Source organism: Triturus cristatus, chromosome 3_2, assembly GCF_964204655.1.
Source record: "Triturus cristatus chromosome 3_2, aTriCri1.1, whole genome shotgun sequence".
Classification (NCBI taxonomy): Eukaryota; Metazoa; Chordata; class Amphibia; order Caudata; family Salamandridae; genus Triturus; species Triturus cristatus.
Window position 1 is genome coordinate 1,103,531,413 of NC_140584.1, and position 19,823 is coordinate 1,103,551,235.

Here is a 19,823-nt window from a genome sequence, read left to right on the forward strand (position 1 = left end):
GTGCACAGTAAAGGCTGTGGATCCTCTTTCTGCTCCTCTTTCAGAGGTTCTCCTCTTCATTGTTTCTTTGGCCCAGCAGGGCTCTGCTCTGGGCACTCTTAAAGGCTGTCTTTCGGCCATTTCTGCCTTTCTTTGCCTTCCTGATCAGCCTTCTCTTTTCAAGTCGCCTATTGTTAACAGGTCTCAGAAGGGCGTTACACAACTCTTTCCTCCTTCTCCTTTCGTAATGCCCCAGTGGGACTTGAATCTTATCCTCACTTATCTTATGTGTGTTCCCTTTGACCCACTCCATAATTGTCCTCTTTGTCTCGTTACTTTGAAGACTGCTTTCTTGCTTGCCATCATCTCTGCTCGCAGGGTGAGTGACCTTCAGACCTTCTCTTCCAAACCTCCTTTTCTTGCTGTTCATCCGGACAAAGTATTCCTCCGTACTAGGCCCTCTTTTCTGCCCAAAGTGATTACCTCTTTCCACGTAGGTCAGACCATCACATTGCCTACCTTCTTCCCACCTCTGCATCCTTCTAAAGAGGAGGAGAGACTCCACCGTCTGGACCCAAAACGTGAGCTGTCTTTCTACCTTGACCACACTAAAGACTTCCGGATGGACGATCAACTCTTCGTGGGTTATGCAGGCGCCAAGAAAGGTCGGGCAGTGCACAAACGTACCATCTCTCGATGGGTTGTCCTATGCATTAAGATCTGCTATTCTTTGGCTAAAAAGTAACCTCCAGTAGGACTGCACGCCCACTCTACCAGGGTGACGTCAGCCACTACTGCTTTGGGACGTGGAGTTCCGCTACTTGACATCTGCCAGACAGCCACGTGGGCATCCTTGCACACATTTACAAAGCATTGCTATCTGGACAGCCAAGTCCAGAGAGACGGCTTCTTCAGCCATTCTGTTCAGGACTTTATGGTGTGAACTTAGTTTGCAGACCCACCTCCGGGGTTGGTATTTTCTGGGGTATCTATTCTAAGGTAAGAAATCTATAACAAATAGTCTCTTTCAGATGAACAAGTTACTTACCTTCGGAAACGATGTATTTGTAAGAGACATATATTAGTTATAGATTCTTTACCGCCCCACCCATCTTCTCCATTCTGTGAACTGACTTCTAGAGATAGGGACTACCTTTCAGGGCTCTAGTTTTCTGCACCAGTGGTCAGTGTCTTGCATGGCTCTGCGCTTCTGGTGTGGAAAGTCATGTCATAACTACCATCAGAGCGCAGGGGCGGTGTCCAAGTAGGCACTGCGACGTCATCCCGCCGACGCTGGACGCGGAGTCGACAGACGCCACCTACCGATGCGCAGGGGTACTGCTAAGAAAAATTTCTCTGGATCCAGTTTGACGCAGGGGGGTAATTCTAAGGTAAGGAATCTATAACTAATATATGTCTCTTACAGATACATCGTTACGAAGGTAAGTAACTTGCTCATTAATATGAGATGTTTCATACCAAACTCCATATATTTCAGTGAAGCCATACTTTAGCTGGGAAATTCGTTTTGACCAGTGCCCTGTACATACCTCAAGATGGCTTTCCTGCTTACTCACTATATCTAGCAACAGAACTAGATTTCACAGTGGCATATCTGCTCATGCAGATATATCCTCACATAAAATATACTCCATCCCACCTTAGGGCTCAGAGGCCTGCTGTATGGGTGACTTACATATATTAGATGCTGTGACTTTGGCATGACACACAGGGGTGTGCCATGTCATGTTTTCCCCTCATAGTTTGTGCCATGTCATGCAGCCTGCACTGGCAGTCTGTGTGGAACTGGTTTGTGGGCCCCTTAAGGTGGCATAACGCTGCAGCCCTTAGGGACCCTTTTTCGTACCTCTGCCCTAGCTACCCGGAGTACCGTTTACTAGGGACTTACCGGCATGCTAAAGTCCTTAGCAGATTGTAGCACAATTATACTTGATCTTGTTTTGGGGAAGGAGCACTGGCACTGAGGTCTGGCGAGCATAGGCCATAGTGCGCTGTCTGAGTCGAAAATCAGCATCTAGTAGCTGAAAAAAGGGGCAAAATGTGGATGGTAACTGCAACACAAGCCCAGTTCCCTACATTTTCCTTTAAGGAATCCAGTATAAGCCCACTTTTCTAGAAACAGAATATCTCAGCCTGATGAAGAACAGACCTGATGAGGAAGTATACCGCCCAGGTGGGAGAGGTCTTTCGACATATTAAATAATAGTCAATGCAACTGATTGTCTCAAAATAATTTCAAGAAACTGATTGCATGGATCTCTAGAAAAATACTAATGATTTTTGTATATGTTCTTAGAAATGCCTGTGCTTAATAGTTAAAGATGCTGTATATTAGAGTTAAAATGTTCATAAATGTGTTCATTGTTGTTTTTTAATTTTGTGTGTTGTTCAGTGAAATACCTTTCACATATTTTTAAAGGGATTCCGTCAGCCACGCAAATCAAGACCTGGAGAGCCTAACACAAGGCATGCTGGCTTTCAGGAAAAGACTCTGGCTTCTAGGCTTAAAGAAACTCAGGCAACTGTTAAAGAACTCAAAACTCCATGGATCCCTCCACATCCTACCTCGCCACCTGCATCACCAAAGAGGTAACCAATCAACCTCTTTAAAAATTGTAAGCGTCGATTTTGCTTTTAATGTAGGGCTTGAGAACCATTCAAATCGGGAGTCTTTGCAAGATTGCCTTCACTGCGGATTGGAATGGGGTTAGATGAGCGAAGAGGAATGAGAACAACATTTGTATCTGCTGTTCAAGTATGAAATGTGTATAAAAAAGTGCACAACCAGGGCACTGTAGCAATGTGTTTGTCAAAATATGTGTTTATTTAGCAGTTTATGATACACCACTTTTTCACCGTGGAGAGTGATTTACAATTTTAACATCAATAGGGATAATGGAAAGTATAGCAGGGGAAAAAGGTGGCATTAATCACTACAGGCACCATCTCTATCGCAGTAAAACAAGTTAGCTTCATCATCACTAAGAAATGTAATAACGCATTTGAATTCGGTAGGTCTCGCATTTGCAAGAGTTTAGATATTGGCATTGTAAATGGCAATGGCTTCTATCTGTTTTGATAATTAACATAAATAAAAGGCATTGTCATGTACAATGCCAATAGCTCAAACTTGTAAATGCAAGACCTATTGCGTTTCAAAGACGCGCCCGCCATTGTCGCGGGCTGCTTGGAAAGGGAAAGCGCGCATGGCGCGCTGAATGTTGCAGGAAAGCATGTTGTGCCTGCAGTAGGAGAAACTCATTAAAGAAAATAGTGCTTACAGACTAAATAAGACATACCGTGTAACAACAGAAGTAAAAGGGCCAGTCCTCATTGGAGGTTACAAATGAAGACAAGGTGGTACTAAGGAGGGACTATTTATTTTATTTATTTATTTAGTGAGCTTATATAGCGCAACAGCTACCCGTAGGTTTCCCGGCGCTCTGGACCAACGCTAATTTAGGAGGGATCAGGAGGAATTATTGATTGCCTTTACGGAATTTTACGTAGTTCTGTTCCAACCGTAGCTGAAGAGGTAGTGAATTCCACAGGGCAGGAGCCAACTGAGCGAAGGAGCGGCCACCCATCCGCACACGTTTATATCTGGGGACTACGAATTTAGCCTGATTGGATGAACAAAGATGACTAGAAGAAATGTATTTCTGGACCAGCCTATTAACGAATCCGAAGCCAGCATTTACAAAGGACTGCTTCAAGCCCTTACTCAAATACAGCATGCCTCGCAGAGCAGCGCATGCCCTGCCCAGGCTTGACCAAAAAAATGAAACAATTTTGTGGTTTGGATCTGATCGAAAGTAGGTTGAAGGCACAAATGGACTAAGAGTACACCATGGTATCATTGTTCATAACCTGGTAAAAGGAAAACAACATTCCATACCATAATGTTTTTAGGATATGTTTGGGATAGCACCAGTGCTATGTGCTGCACACCAGGCACTCCATACCTGTTTAATAGTGTCTGTGTTTTAAATCCTAATCATACCCTCAGTTGGTAGCTCCTGTAATGGATGTATTTATACAAAAATTGCAATTGCACAGTAATGAAAAGTACAAGGATCTTTTCTTTATTACAATATTTGTTATTCAAAGATAATTATGCAAAGCAAAAGTTTATTAAAAGTCATTCAACACATTTTGAAGAGACTGTTTAATATAGGCTACACATTTCATCCTGTAGTTACGGTGTTTTAACCACTATGAAGGTATTTAATATGTCTATTCTATTTATTTCATGTCACTGATTGATACGCAGTGGTAAACGTACAATACGCAATATCCATTTACCATACTATTAGTGTGAGAAGTGTTGGGCCAGGCTTGATATTCCAGTGAATGCTTGAAGCGGTGGGGAAAGTACTGAGTGCGTGGGAAGAGCAAGAAGAGTATACATGACTCTCAAGGGCTTGTTAGTTGCAGGTCTCCCAATAATTTGCACATGTGGTATATTTCCCAGTCCCCAAAAGGGAAGTGTAACCCTTGCAGAGAACAGGATCACTGGTTGGTGATTTTCACCCCTCCCGCTGAAGGATGATATAGAATCAGAAAATCCTGCTGGATAATCTTTTGTTTCTACGAGAGATATCGAGAAGCAATCAACCAATGTGCTTGCTATTCCCAGTTACCATGGTCGGTATTGTATACCTTTGTCACTATTGAGAGCCTATGGAACAAGTGGTACAAATGCGCTCAGATCCTCCATTTTGAAATCCAGGGCTGAAAACAATGATGCATTACTTTACTAATAATCATGCAAAAGATACAGTCTTCTGTCTCTTGAAATCTGCACAGAACTCCTGCAGGGTCAGGCTGCTAGCCGACTACAGCTGCCTTGAACCCTGTAAAGAATGGAAAGATTCCCCTTCTGCTAACGCAGTTAATAAAATATGTGACAAGTTAGCAATTCTAGCAGGCTGCTTAAAAATGAAGCTGGAAAACTTTGATTAATTGAGGACCAAAAAGCCTTGGCCTAACATACTTTTTATGCTAAATCAATTAAGCACCCAAATCCATAGTTTCCCTGAACATGGACTATGTAAATATGCATAATGGAAGGTAATGCATGTAATATGTGTATGCATGTGTATGGTGCAAATACAACTATCAAAACTACCACCTGGTTAAAGGGTCTAAGGGAAAAATGTTTAAAGACCTGCCCAAATTCTACTCCCCATAACAAGACTGTATACACACAACAGAATAGGGGGTCTAATGGTCGACAGCACAAGAATAAAGAAAGGAAAAAATAGTGTGTGAAATATCAAACCCATACATAGTCAGAGCAGAGCACGGAAAACCATCAAACCGACTCAACCAAAGAGACCAATATTGAGAGCAAAGTCACCTCTCACGATCAGTTTATATCATATGGTCTCCACCTAGAGCCGAGGTATGCCTCTTGATCATAGAGACTTCCTCGTTAGTGCAAGGCTCTATTGCTCACTTGGGTTGATAAAGAGAAGTCCAGAAGGCACGTGACAGACTGTGGCCACCAGACAAAGGAAGTGCAGTGCAAAAGAAAAATGTGAATTTTTAAAAGGAGATTGTGTGCAGAGTACGATATAATTCACTCATTCCGCACATCTCGATTTAAAAAGGTGTGTGAACAGAAAATATACCAAGCAGTTCTAACTAGTCACTGTTGAGTGAGGGTCGACATGTTTCAGCCTTCACTGGATTAAAGCCCACGGCTTTCTTCAGGACCTATAAATTAATGCTACTGCATTCAATTGATGGATTTCAAATAGTGCATATGTAAAATGTGAAACTTAACATAAGAAGAAGTAATAAATACAATCTTACGTTGTCCTAATCCTCTATATCACAGGGTGCTAACATCACCTGAGGAGAAAGGACAATTAACACACATAATAGACCAATTCAGAAAAAATGTGCCGTCTACAAACAAGCAAATTTGCTTAAATATGCCTGGTTAATTGCTGTGAAAGAATCTGCGCAATGCTTACCCAGCGTGATCAGGGATTTCACCTCACCTACCCTGGAACCTGGCTCAGGTTAAGGAGGCCCCGCTCTAAATCGTAGGTGAAAAAACAAAACATCTTTTTTTATTTTATTTATTTTCAGTTTTTTTATTTATTTCTAATTTAAAGCAACACAGAGCCAAAATTACTCCCAATTGCTCTCACGCGTTTTGTTAAACGCAGAAAACTCCTAACACTCTAATAGTATGCTCTCCCCTTCAGTGCAAATAACCCATCTCAGTAAATCAACTCTCAGAAGTAGTATCATTAGAACTACAAAGGTGCATAGTTTTGGCCATTGTGAGTATCCCTGACTAGTAAGAGACCGGATCTCTAACTTGTCATTACCTGTCTCTCTCAGTTTACAAATGCAGGAAATGACTGCCAATCTACCTAGTTGTACTAGTCAGGTATCTCTATTCGAACGAGTGAGGCTAGCTTGTAAGCATGCCTCAGCCGAAATCTGCTAAAAACGAGTAAAAGAAAAGAGAAATCAGGAAAAAACGAGAGTTTAGCGCTCGGTTCGCAGCACCTCTCACCTGTCCGTCGTTGCCCCAAGCTTTCCTAAGCAGGGTGGGAGGCAACGTGCAGGAACTGGGAGTGTGTTCAAATACTGTCACCCCACGGAGCACGCCTCACGCTACGTAGCAGGAAACTACGGCGGGCGCCGTGTCCAGTTTAACAAAAACTACAGAAAAGTGGCATGCCTCATGGGAGATGTAGTTAGCCGCTGTCAGTGCGCATCAGGGTTAACTACGCGCACAGCCGGGAAACAGACAATCCAATATTGGTACGGGGTTGCCGCTTCATTGATTCCTATAAAAACTTTCCAAACATCAGTATTACTCTGTGTCCAATCCATTATCAAACAGACCAGAGAGTCCCAAATCAATGCCAAAAATTGTTCGAGTGTCATATATTATTCTGACTGGCCAGAGTCAGTTGTAACGTTGCAGTGGGAAGAGGGCTCTTATGAATTATGTGCTGTATGGGTAATGTAGTCAATACTGAATCAGCAGGTTCCTCTCTCGATTTTGAAGTGCTTGCAACCATCGCTCTGACCCATATCCAAACAGCGATTCTGACTGAGCAGTTATAGAAAAGGAAACATCCTATCAGTGTCAAGTTTCAGCTGGTATCATAAATGTCACAATATCCACGATCTGTTTAATAATCACTGTAAGGACTTAGTGTATTATAAAATGCTCATTTGCATGCTGGTGTACCGCAAAGATTAATAATTGGAACGCTCTTCTCTGTTAGTTTATATTTAGTTCCAGTAGTTCGCATCTAGTGTTCCTATTGTGCCCTCTCGAAGTACTAAAAGTCAAAACAGTAGTGAAGCGAAGGGCCTAGGTTAGTTCATCATTCATTGTATCAATAAACAGCAAATGTAATAAACTAAGACCCGGAGTGTCACGATGCCTCAGGGTTATGCCCCGCGCAGTTATGAAAAGCCAATACTTAGTACTGGATGCTAGTCCAGGGAATATCATCGTTTAATCCCAGCGTGTCACAACAGAGCCTGTGGACCCATTTTTGTTCTTTGGTGAACAAATACCTGGAGATATCACTGATGTGTTGTGGAATAATCGGTTTCTCCAGTATTGTCCAACGGAACTCATCTGCAGTGTGATTGGCTTCAGTATAGTGCCTGGTGAGTTTAGTGTTGGATTTGCGGCACCTGAAGGTGCTCTTGTGCTCTGACATGCAGAGCCTCACCTTTCGGGTGGTCATACCCACATACCTCGTCTGGCACGGGCATGTGAGTAGATGGATGACATTACTGCTATTGCAGTTTGTAAAGTGGGTCTGCATCCAAGGTCTATTGGTCCCAATATCCACTGAAGAGCTGTGGGTGGTTTGTGAACACACCGAACATCCCCCACAAGGGTGGTGTCCTGTCACTGCTGGCAGGTCCCATAAAGTACCCAGAGGTCTACTGGGCCCAATTGGTGGTCGTGTATGGACCAATCTGTCCTTTATGTTGCCTGATCTTTTAAAAGCAAAGAGTGGCATCGCTATTCTCTCCTGGCAACTGTTTAATATCCGCCAGTGTTTTTTGATGCTTTTCTTTATATCATTGGATAGTGTGCAGAAAGTGCTGACCATCGTCAGACGTTCCAATGGTGGCTTCGGTACTGGCGGTTCCAACAGTGCTTCCCGATTGTTATTTGAGGCCCTTTTGAGAGATCGTTTGACCAGCTTGCGGGGATAGTGTCTCTCCAAAAGTTGCTCTGATAGCAAATTGGCATGTTTGGCAAAGCCATCTGTTGTAGAACAGTTCCTACGCACCCTTAAAAACTGGCCGTAGGGTAAATTATCCCTTAGGGCCTTTGGGTGCTGACTGTCATAACGCAAAAGCGAATTGCGTGCCATGGGCTTGCGGTATAGTTCACTTCCCAGGCCCTCAGGAGTTGCAAAAATCGATAGGTCCAGAAACGCCATACGGCTCTTGTTCACTTCAACCGTGAACTTCAGATAGTCATTCCGTGAGTTAAGCCACTGGTGGAAGTGGCCAATGGACTGTTGATCTCCTCTCCACACCACCAGGACATCATCAATATACCGCTTCCATAAGCGGATTGATGAAAAGAAGGGGTTGGTGGGAGCCAAGACGTGTTCCTGCTCGAACGCATGGACATACAGATTCGCTAAGCTGGGCGCGAAAACGCTGCCCATGCTGGTCCCCGACGTTTGCAAGTAGATGGTGTTCTCAAATTTAAAAAAGGTCTCTTTCATAGCCATTCTGGCCAAGGTCATGATGAAGGGTACAGGTGTAATAGACTGTAAATCGGTACCCTCAAGAATGGAGCATATTGTATCCAGTGTCTCATCTTGGGGAATGGATGTATATAGAGATTCGACATCGAAGGAGACTAAGAAGTCTCGCTCCGGGTCGAACTCTACCGTGGGAAGCAAACGCAGGACATCCTTGGTATCCTGCAGATACGTTGGCATCTTCTGAACGATAGGTCTTAGAAAGTGGTCCACAAACATAGACAGTGGTCCCAAAAGGGAACCCTGTCCCGAGATGATTGGTCGCCCAGGTGGAGGTCTCTGGGCCTTGTGTACCTTTGGCAGTACATAGAAGTAGGGGATGACAGGAAACTTGGTCTGTAGGAACTGTGCTTCGTGGTTAGTGATCCAACCTTCACAGAGAGCTTCTTCGGTGATTTCACCGATAGATTGAAGCAGTCTAGCAGTAGGATCATGACTTAGAATCCTATATGACCGCTCATCGCCCAATTGGCGGAGGCATTCTGCTCTATAGTCAGCAGTATCCAGGATAACGATGGAACCACCCTTATCTGCAGGTTTGATGGTAATTTCTTCTGCTTTAGACAAGGAAGTGAGTGCCTGTCTTTCATCTCGTGGTAAGTTACTAAATCTCTCGTTCCTTGTGTTACACAGGGCACTGATCTCACACGTAACCGCTTTTTCGAAAGTAAGAACCTGTGGAGGAACCAGATGTGTGGGAGGGTTAAATGTTGACTTAACTCTGAGCCCCGTGTTTTGTTCCTTCTCTTCAGGATCAGCTATTGTTTTGTCCCTGAAAAAATGATGAAGCCGCAGTTTTCTGAAAAACTGTGCCAATTCGCATTGGATCTGAAAAGACAAAACAATAGCTGATCCTGAGAAGAAGGAACAAAACACGGGGCTCAGAGTTAAGTCAACATTTAACCCTCCCACACACCTGGTTCCTCCACAGGTTCTTACTTTCGAAAAAGCGGTTACGTGTGAGATCAGTGCCCTGTGTAACACAAGGAACAAGAGATTTAGTAACTTACCACGAGATGAAAGACAGGCACTCACTTCCTTGTCTAAAGCAGAAGAAATTACCATCAAACCTGCAGATAAGGGTGGTTCCATCGTTATCCTGGATACTGTTGACTATAGAGCAGAATGCCTCCGCCAATTGGGCGATGAGCGGTCATATAGGATTCTAAGTCATGATCCTACTGCTAGACTGCTTCAATCTATCGGTGAAATCACCGAAGAAGCTCTCTGTGAAGGTTGGATCACTAACCACAAAGCACAGTTCCTACAGACCAAGTTTCCTGTCATCCCCTACTTCTATGTACTGCCAAAGGTACACAAGGCCCAGAGACCTCCATCTGGGCGACCAATCATCTCGGGACAGGGTTCCCTTTTGGAACCACTGTCTATGTTTGTGGACCACTTTCTAAGACCTATCGTTCAGAAGATGCCAACGTATCTGCAGGATACCAAGGATGTCCTGCGTTTGCTTCCCACGGTAGAGTTCGACCCGGAGCGAGACTTCTTAGTCTCCTTCGATGTCGAATCTCTATATACATCCATTCCCCAAGATGAGACTCTGGATACAATATGCTCCATTCTTGAGGGTACCGATTTACAGTCTATTACACCTGTACCCTTCATCATGACCTTGGCCAGAATGGCTATGAAAGAGAACTTTTTTAAATTTGAGAACACCATCTACTTGCAAACGTCGGGGACCAGCATGGGCAGCGTTTTCGCGCCCAGCTTGGCGAATCTGTATGTCCATGCGTTCGAGCAGGAACACGTCTTGGCTCCCACCAACCCCTTCTTTTCATCAATCCGCTTATGGAAGCGGTATATTGATGATGTCCTGGTGGTGTGGAGAGGAGATCAACAGTCCATTGGCCACTTCCACCAGTGGCTTAACTCACGGAATGACTATCTGAAGTTCACGGTTGAAGTGAACAAGAGCCGTTTGGCGTTTCTGGACCTATCGATTTTTGCAACTCCTGAGGGCCTGGGAAGTGAACTATACCGCAAGCCCATGGCACGCAATTCGCTTTTGCGTTATGACAGTCAGCACCCAAAGGCCCTAAGGGATAATTTACCCTACGGCCAGTTTTTAAGGGTGCGTAGGAACTGTTCTACAACAGATGGCTTTGCCAAACATGCCAATTTGCTATCAGAGCAACTTATGGAGAGACACTATCCCCGCAAGCTGGTCAAACGATCTCTCAAAAGGGCCTCAAATAACAATCGGGAAGCACTGTTGGAACCGCCAGTACCGAAGCCACCATTGGAACGTCTGACGATGGTCAGCACTTTCTGCACACTATCCAATGATATAAAGAAAAGCATCAAAAAACACTGGCGGATATTAAACAGTTGCCAGGAGAGAATAGCGATGCCACTCTTTGCTTTTAAAAGATCAGGCAACATAAAGGACAGATTGGTCCATACACGACCACCAATTGGGCCCAGTAGACCTCTGGGTACTTTATGGGACCTGCCAGCAGTGACAGGACACCACCCTTGTGGGGGATGTTCGGTGTGTTCACAAACCACCCACAGCTCTTCAGTGGATATTGGGACCAATAGACCTTGGATGCAGACCCACTTTACAAACTGCAATAGCAGTAATGTCATCTATCTACTCACATGCCCGTGCCAGACGAGGTATGTGGGTATGACCACCCGAAAGGTGAGGCTCCGCATGTCAGAGCACAAGAGCACCTTCAGGTGCCGCAAATCCAACACTAAACTCACCAGGCACTATACTGAAGCCAATCACACTGCAGATGAGTTCCATTGGACAATACTGGAGAAACCGATTATTCCACAACACATCAGTGATATCTCCAGGTATTTGTTCACCAAAGAACAAAAATGGGTCCACAGGCTCTGTTGTGACACGCTGGGATTAAACGATGATATTTCCTGGACTAGCATCCAGTACTAAGTATTGGCTTTTCATAACTGCGCGGGGCATAACCCTGAGGCATCGTGACACTCCGGGTCTTAGTTTATTACATTTGCTGTTTATTGATACAATGAATGATGAACTAACCTAGGCCCTTCGCTTCACTACTGTTTTGACTTTTAGTACTTCGAGAGGGCACAATAGGAACACTAGATGCGAACTACTGGAACTAAATATAAACTAACAGAGAAGAGCGTTCCAATTATTAATCTTTGCGGTACACCAGCATGCAAATGAGCATTTTATAATACACTAAGTCCTTACAGTGATTATTAAACAGAACGTGGATATTGTGACATTTATGATACCAGCTGAAACTTGACACTGATAGGATGTTTCCTTTTCTATAACTGCTCAGTCAGAATCGCTGTTTGGATATGGGTCAGAGCGATGGTTGCAAGCACTTCAAAATCGAGAGAGGAACCTGCTGATTCAGTATTGACTACATTACCCATACAGCAGATAATACATAAGAGCCCTCTTCCCACTGCAACGTTACAACTGACTCTGGCCAGTCAGAATAATATATGACACTCGAACAATTTTTGGCATTGATTTGGGACTCTCTGGTCTGTTTGATAATGGATTGGACACAGAGTAATACTGATGTTTGGAAAGTTTTTATAGGAATCAATGAAGCGGCAACCCCGTACCAATATTGGATTGTCTGTTTCCCGGCTGTGCGCGTAGTTAACCCTGATGCGCACTGACAGCGGCTAACTACATCTCCCATGAGGCATGCCACTTTTCTGTAGTTTTTGTTAAACTGGACACGGCGCCCGCCGTAGTTTCCTGCTACGTAGCGTGAGGCGTGCTCCGTGGGGTGACAGTATTTGAACACACTCCCAGTTCCTGCACGTTGCCTCCCACCCTGCTTAGGAAAGCTTGGGGCAACGACGGACAGGTGAGAGGTGCTGCGAACCGAGCGCTAAACTCTAGTTTTTTTCTGATTTCTCTTTTCTTTTACTCGTTTTTAGCAGATTTCGGCTGAGGCATGCTTACAAGCTAGCCTCACTCGTTCGAATAGAGATACCTGACTAGTACAACTAGGTAGATTGGCAGTCATTTCCTGCATTTGTAAACTGAGAGAGACAGGTAATGACAAGTTAGAGATCCGGTCTCTTACTAGTCAGGGATACTCACAATGGCCAAAACTATGCACCTTTGTAGTTCTAATGATACTACTTCTGAGAGTTGATTTACTGAGATGGGTTATTTGCACTGAAGGGGAGAGCATACTATTAGAGTGTTAGGAGTTTTCTGCGTTTAACAAAACGCGTGAGAGCAATTGGGAGTAATTTTGGCTCTGTGTTGCTTTAAATTAGAAATAAATAAAAAACCAGAAAATAAATAAAATAAAAAAAGATGTTTTGTTTTTTCACCCACGATTTAGAGCGGGCCTCCTTAACCTGAGCCAGGTTCCAGGGTAGGTGAGGTGAAATCCCTGATCACGCTGGGTAAGCATTGCGTAGATTCTTTCACAGCAATTAACCAGGCATATTTAAGCAAATTTGCTTGTTTGTAGACGGCACATTTTTTCTGAATTGGTCTATTATGTGTGTTAATTGTCCTTTCTCCTCAGGTGATGTTAGCACCCTGTGATATAGAGGATTAGGACAACGTAAGATTGTATTTATTACTTCTTCTTATGTTAAGTTTCACATTTTACATATGCACTATTTGAAATCCATCAATTGAATGCAGTACCATTAATTTATAGGTCCTGAAGAAAGCCGTGGGCTTTAATCCCGTGAAGGCTGAAACATGTCGACCCTCACTCAACAGTGACTAGTTAGCACTGCTTGGTATATTTTCTGTTCACATACCTTTTTAATCGAGATGTGCGGAATGAGTGAATTATATCGTACTCTTCACACAATCTCCTTTTAAAAATTCACATTTTTCTTTTGCACTGCACTTCCTTTGTCTGGTGGCCACAGTCTGTCACGTGCCTTCTGGACTTCTCTTTATCAACCCAAGTGAGCAATAGAGCCTTGCACTAACGAGGAAGTCTCTATGATCAAGAGGCATACCTCGGCTCTAGGTGGAGACCATATGATATAAACTGATCGTGAGAGGTGACTTTGCTCTCAATATTGGTCTCTTTGGTTGAGTCGGTTTGATGGTTTTCCGTGCTCTGCTCTGACTATGTATGGGTTTGATATTTCACACACTATTTTTTCCTTTCTTTATTCTTGTGCTGTCGACCATTAGACCCCCTATTCTGTTGTGTGTATACAGTCTTGTTATGGGGAGTAGAATTTGGGCAGGTCTTTAAACATTTTTCCCTTAGACCCTTTAACCAGGTGGTAGTTTTGATGTTTTTGAGCAGCTGTTTGGCTGCGGGTCTTGTTCAAGGATTATACTGCCTTCGTGGGTGTTAGACCTGTCAGCCCTTTGGGTGGTCCCTCCTCATCATTATTTATTTTGTCCCACTTTTGCCTCAAACCCAGTTTGAATTTTTCCTTTTTGGGAACCACCAGACTTTTTAGTGTTGCTGCAGATTCAGGGAGCCATTTTAGCTACCCCTGAAACTTCTGTCTGAGGGCCTGGAGCACAAGATGGTGGCCACCTGTGACATCACCAGCATCCACTGGAACCTACCAGCACCTTCCAGAACATTCCGGGAGATTCCAGAACTCTGTGACAGTTGGAGACCGTTTAGAATGTTGGGAGGATAAGAGAGGCAGTTGGCAGTTGGAGCTGGCAGTTGGCACCTGACTGGTGAAGAGAGAGGAGCACAACAGTGAAGGAGGAAGGAGTGAAGCAGCAGGGGTGGAAACTTGTGCCTGGAGTGGGGTCCATAAACCCACCCTTGATACTTGTCCCTACTGATGGATCCCAGCCTATAGCCCTGTGTGGGAAGAAGACAGAAGAAACTTATCCTAAGGACCTGGACAGCAGGAACAGGCCTTAGAACCAAGAAAACAGCAAGATTCTGACCTGAGAACTGGTTTCCCTGGAGTCCGGCGTCGAGTAGCCTGACGACCTGGAGCCCGAGGTGGAGAAGCGGCGCTGACTGAAGTAGCAGACGTCGTACCCGGAGCCGCCAGAGGTCGTGAGAGGGCGCCGACGGAGGTCGTGAGGAATACCAGAGGTCGAGGAGGAAGTGAACCGAGGTCGAGCGAGCGGCGTCATCGGAGGAGTGAAGTCCGCCCTCCGGAGTCGTCGGAGACCGAGGTAGAGGAGCACCGGAGGTCGGGAGTGAGGATCGCACTCCGGAGTCGCCCGGAGCCTGTGAGGAGGAGCACCGGAGGTCGGGGGTGAGGATCGCACCCCGGAGTCGCCGGAAGTCGACATCGAGGCCAGGCCGGCCGACGTCATCGGAGCCGAGAGCGCCATCGGACCGGAGCCGCCCGAAGTCGACATCGTGAAGAGACTGCCCGACGCCGTCGAATCGGAGGTCGAGATCGAACCGAGGCCACCGACATCGGACCGGAACCGCCTGCCGGCGTCGTCAAAGAACTGACATTGTGCCGAGGCCGCTGAGACCGAACCGGAACCGCCTCACGGCGTCGACACGACTCCAGCGGCGTCGGAACATCAGAAAAAGGGCAGTAAGTGGAGTAGAGGGCGCCTAAGGCCCTGTGGAGACCTGAGAGACTGCTCTAAGGGGCTAGGGAGGTGCTGAAACCAACCTGACTGTGCAAGGGGTGAACTGGGACTAACCTAGAGAGGTTGTGTGGAGAGAGAAAGCCAGGGCACTGGTATTCCCCCCTTTGATCTACCTCAGCTTAGGCCTCAGCCTTGTCCCAGCCAGGGAGTAGCCCCCCACAAGCCTTCCACAACCCTACAAGCTGTGCCTGGGCCAAATCAGCCCTTAAGAAGTGAAGTGTCATCTGATCATATGAGTGTTGCTGTATACTGTTAATTATTTATTGGGGATACTGTATTTATTGAGTTTTTACCTATTTATTGCTGCACTATATTTATAGGTCCACAGGACTTGTTGGTGTACAATATTTATTGGTACAGTATTTATTGCCTCAAAGTATTTAATTGTCTGTATATATTGCACTTGTATTTATGCCCTGTTATTTATGATCACCCCTATTTATTTCATCAAACAGCCAATATTTATTTGACCTGCACTAATTGAAACTTGTATATTGTGATTGACCTATTTATTATTTTTCCAATCAGCAACTAAGAGAAAAAGATAAAGAAGAATATTTTCATAATTTTTACGGTGTAGAGTCGTTTTTGGAACGGATGCACGCATGGTTATTGTATGGGTATATTGTATGCTTAGCACTGTGCCTGTTTCCTGACCACTCGAGCCAAGCTACCACAGTGTGTCCGGAAGACCACCACCACCCTTTCTAGTGTGGGAGTGGTTTTCCAACATAAATTGGTGTTCAGTGGTGGGATAGAGCTGTGCCTACATATACTCAACAATAACTGTGGGTAGTCCATAGGCCTACACCGGGAGTTTTCTCACAGCGGCCTTCCTAATTGTGGGTTTTTGTTTTTTCCAAATTTACTCTGGTGGTGGGAGGAGGTATTACTAAAGGTACCCCCCTACATTGTTACTGCACAAAACCTGTCCTCTAACCTGAGTGGGCAAGATGGAGTTTGTACTAGAAAATCTAGAAACGTACACTGTGGCCCAACTCAGGGAGTTTTGCCAGCGGGAGGGGGTGTACTGTCCCCCAGGAGCAAAGAAGGGTGCACTCCAAACCAGCTTAAGGGCTTGGGGGGAGGCACGCCGAGAAAGCAAGGCTGAGGAGGAAGACAGGGATGGAGAGCCTGACCCCGAGGGGGCTGAGATGTACCAACCTGAGGTGGGGAACCTGTCAGCAGGGCCCAGGACACTTTCTAGGAAGGGCAGCACTGTCTCTAGTGGGGGCTTATCCGAAGTGGAGTTAGCAGATCGGAGGGAGAAAAGACAGCTCACCTGGGATTTAGCCAAGCTGGAGAAGGAGAAGGAGGAACAGAGGTTGGCTCATGAGACGGAGAAAGAGAGGATGGCTCATGAGATAAGACTGAAAGAGATAGAGCTTCAGATCTTAAGAATTGGGGCACCAACTGTTCCTAATGGTGGCAGCAAAGACCAAGAAATCACCAGGGAATCCAAACCTTACCTGCCAAAGGACATAGTAGCTAGCTATGGGGCGGGTGACGACATCGCCAAGTGGCTAGCAGCCTATGAGGTCTCGTTGAGGGCCCATGGGGTTCCAGTGAAGTATTGGGGAGGAGGATTGTATAGGTACATGCCTCCAGCTGGTAGGGATGCTTTATTGGCCCTCGAAGAGGATGAGCAGACCCACTACCCCACCATGAAACTGGCGCTCATCAGAAAGTTTGGACTAACACCTGAAAAGTACAGACAGAAGTTCAGGGGTAGTCACAAACTGGGCACACAGAATTGGGTGGACTTCCTGGACTATGCAAAGAAGGCACTGGAAGGTTGGATTCAGGGCAGTGAAGTAAGGAACTACGAGGAGCTGTTTGACCTAGTACTGAAGGAACACCTACTCGAGAAATGTTTCCCTGAACTGCGGCAACACCTGGTGGATAGCAAGCTGACCAGTCCCCGGAAGCTTGCTGAGGAGGCGGACATTTGGGCTAGTACCCGGGTGTCCACAAGGGGGACTGGAGGGGATACTCAAAAGGCCGGACAGGGCGCCCCCCAGAAGAAAGAGGGAGGGGAAAAGAAAAAGGAGTTCTCCAAAGGCCCCTAAAATAACTTCCAAGGGAAGGGAACAGGATTCACCTCTAAGGCTAACCCACCCAGAAACCCTAATCCTGGCCAGAGTCAGCAGCCAAGGGTTGTCCATTGCTACGAGTGCGGTGGCGTTGGACACTATAAAGGAGATCCGAAGTGTCAGAAACGATCACCCCCTCCCACTGGAGGAAAGCCCCCCGGAGTAGCTAGTGTAGTGCTCGGGGAGGAGATGCCCTTAACTAAGGGAAGGGAGTGGGCGGGTGTCACTTTAGTGTCCCTGGGAGAACGGGAGATGGTTCCCAAGATCCAGGTGCCCGCAAATACCGCAAAGTATGGGCAGTGGATCACCATCAACGGCCAAAGAGGGGAGGCTCTGAGAGACACAGGAGCCAGTATGACTATGGTGCGTAGCCAGCTGGTGTCTCCAGAGCAGGTAATTCCCGATGTACTCCACCCAGCCGCGATGGCTGACGGCAGAACAGGCCACTATCCCGTGGCCGAGGTTCCCTTTGAATGGGGGGGGGTTGCAGGTTCACTTCGAGTTGCCGTAAGCCCTGCCGTGCCAGTCGATTGTCTGCTGGGCAATGACATGGAGCACAACGCTTGGAAGGAGGTGGAATACCGGACTCACACCGAGATGCTGGGTACACCTGACTGGGCCTGTGTTAGCACAAGGTCCGAGACTACCCGAAGAGGGAGTTCATTCCGGCTGGAGCCTGGAACAAAGGCCCAGCCAGCTGCCAGTCAAGGGAAGAACCGAGGACAGGAGGAGCCTGCCTCGGCGTCTCCACCCCGTAGGACGGATAGGCCACCGGAGGTGGTGGACCAGGAGTCTGCGGAGGGGGACGTTACCAACCTGGAGGACCTACCCATCCCGGCCGAGTGGCACGTGGAGGGAGGCCCGTCCAGGGAGGAATTCTGCCAGGGCCAGAGGGAGTGCCCTACCCTTGAGGGGCTGAGGCGACAGGCCGAAGCCCAGGCAGCAGGGAACGTTGAAGGGAACTACAGTGTTTACTGGGAGGATGGCCTCCTCTACAGTGAACCCAAGGCACCCCTACATGGATCGTCACGAGCCTTGGTAGTTCCTCAACGTTATCGAGCCTTCCTTTTGGAGTTGGCTCACGAGATACCATTGGCAGGACACCTGGGGCAAGACAAGACCTTCGCCCGTCTTGTCCCACACTTTTATTGGCCTCAGATGAAAGTGACGTCCGATACCTACTGCCGGACATGTGTGTCTTGCCAAGCCAGTGGGAAAACAGGGGTGAAGCTGAAAGCTCCCCTGGAACCACTCCCTGTCGTTAGCACCCCCTTTGAAAGGGTGGGCATCGACATTGTGGGTCCATTAGATCCACCAACTACAGCTGGTCACAGGTTTATCCTGGTTCTGGTGGATCATGCCACACGGTACCCAGAGGCAATACCTCTGAGGACCATAACAGCACCTGTTGTGGCTAGGGCCCTGATGGGAATCTTTACCCGAGTGGGTTTTCCCAAGGAAGTTGTGTCCGACAGGGGGACCAACTTCATGTCAGCATATATGCGGGCAATGTGGAAGGAGTGTGGAGTGACCTACCGGTTCACAACTCCTTACCACCCCCAGACCAATGGTCTAGTGGAAAGGTTTAACAAAACCTTAAAAGGCATGATCAGAAGTCTGCCTGAAAGCCTGCGGAGGAAATGGGACGTCCTCCTACCCTGTTTACTTTTTTCCTACAGGGAAGTGCCACAGAAGGGAGTGGGCTTCAGCCCCTTCGAGCTTCTGTATGGGCACCCTGTACGTGGACCTCTTAACCTGGTGAGAGACGGATGGGAAAGAACTCCCAGAAAGCTCCCCCAGGATGTGGTGAGCTACATGCTGGCCTTCCGGAGCCAAATGGCTAAGTTGTGGAAGCAAGCTTCTGACAACTTGGAAGCCAGCCAAGCAGTGATGAAGGCGTGGTATGACCACAACGCTCACCCGGTGGAGTTGGAGCCTGGCCAGAAGGTGTGGGTGATCGAACCAGGAGAGCTTAGTGCCCTTCAGGATCGCTGGTCAGGACCCTTTGAGGTGTTGGAGAAGAAGGGTAAGGCTACCTACTTGGTGGACCTGAAGACCCCTCGTCAGCCCCTGCGGGTGCTGCATGCCAACCGCCTCAAACCCCACCACGAGAGGCCCGAAGTCATCTTGATGATGGTGACTGACGGAGGAGAGGACGTGGAAAGCGAGCCTCTCCCTGATCTGTTTGCGTCTCAGGAAAAGGATGGGTCGGTGGAGGGAGTGATTCTCTCCCCATCTCTAACTCCTGAACAGCAGGAGGACTGTCGCCAGGTCCTGGGGCAGTACTCTTCGTTGTTCTCCCTTGTCCCGGGTAGGACTCACCTGTGCGTCCATGACGTGGACACAGGAGACAGCCCACCTGTGAAGTCCAAGATCTACCGGATGTCAGAC

The 19,823-nt window shown here is 46.7% G+C and overlaps 1 protein-coding gene across 4 annotated transcripts in view; it reads left to right on the plus strand.

Annotated features, from left to right (window-relative positions):
* The window catches only part of KIAA0753 (KIAA0753 ortholog), a 359,680-nt gene that overhangs the window by 115,504 nt on the left and 224,353 nt on the right, over positions 1-19,823 (plus strand). For all 4 annotated transcript variants that reach the window (XM_085649901.1, XM_085649900.1, XM_085649899.1 and 1 more), the window contains exon 9: positions 2,420-2,589. In XM_085649901.1, the coding sequence (XP_085506027.1) occupies positions 2,420-2,589 (170 nt within the window). The remainder of the gene's footprint in view (positions 1-2,419; positions 2,590-19,823) is intronic.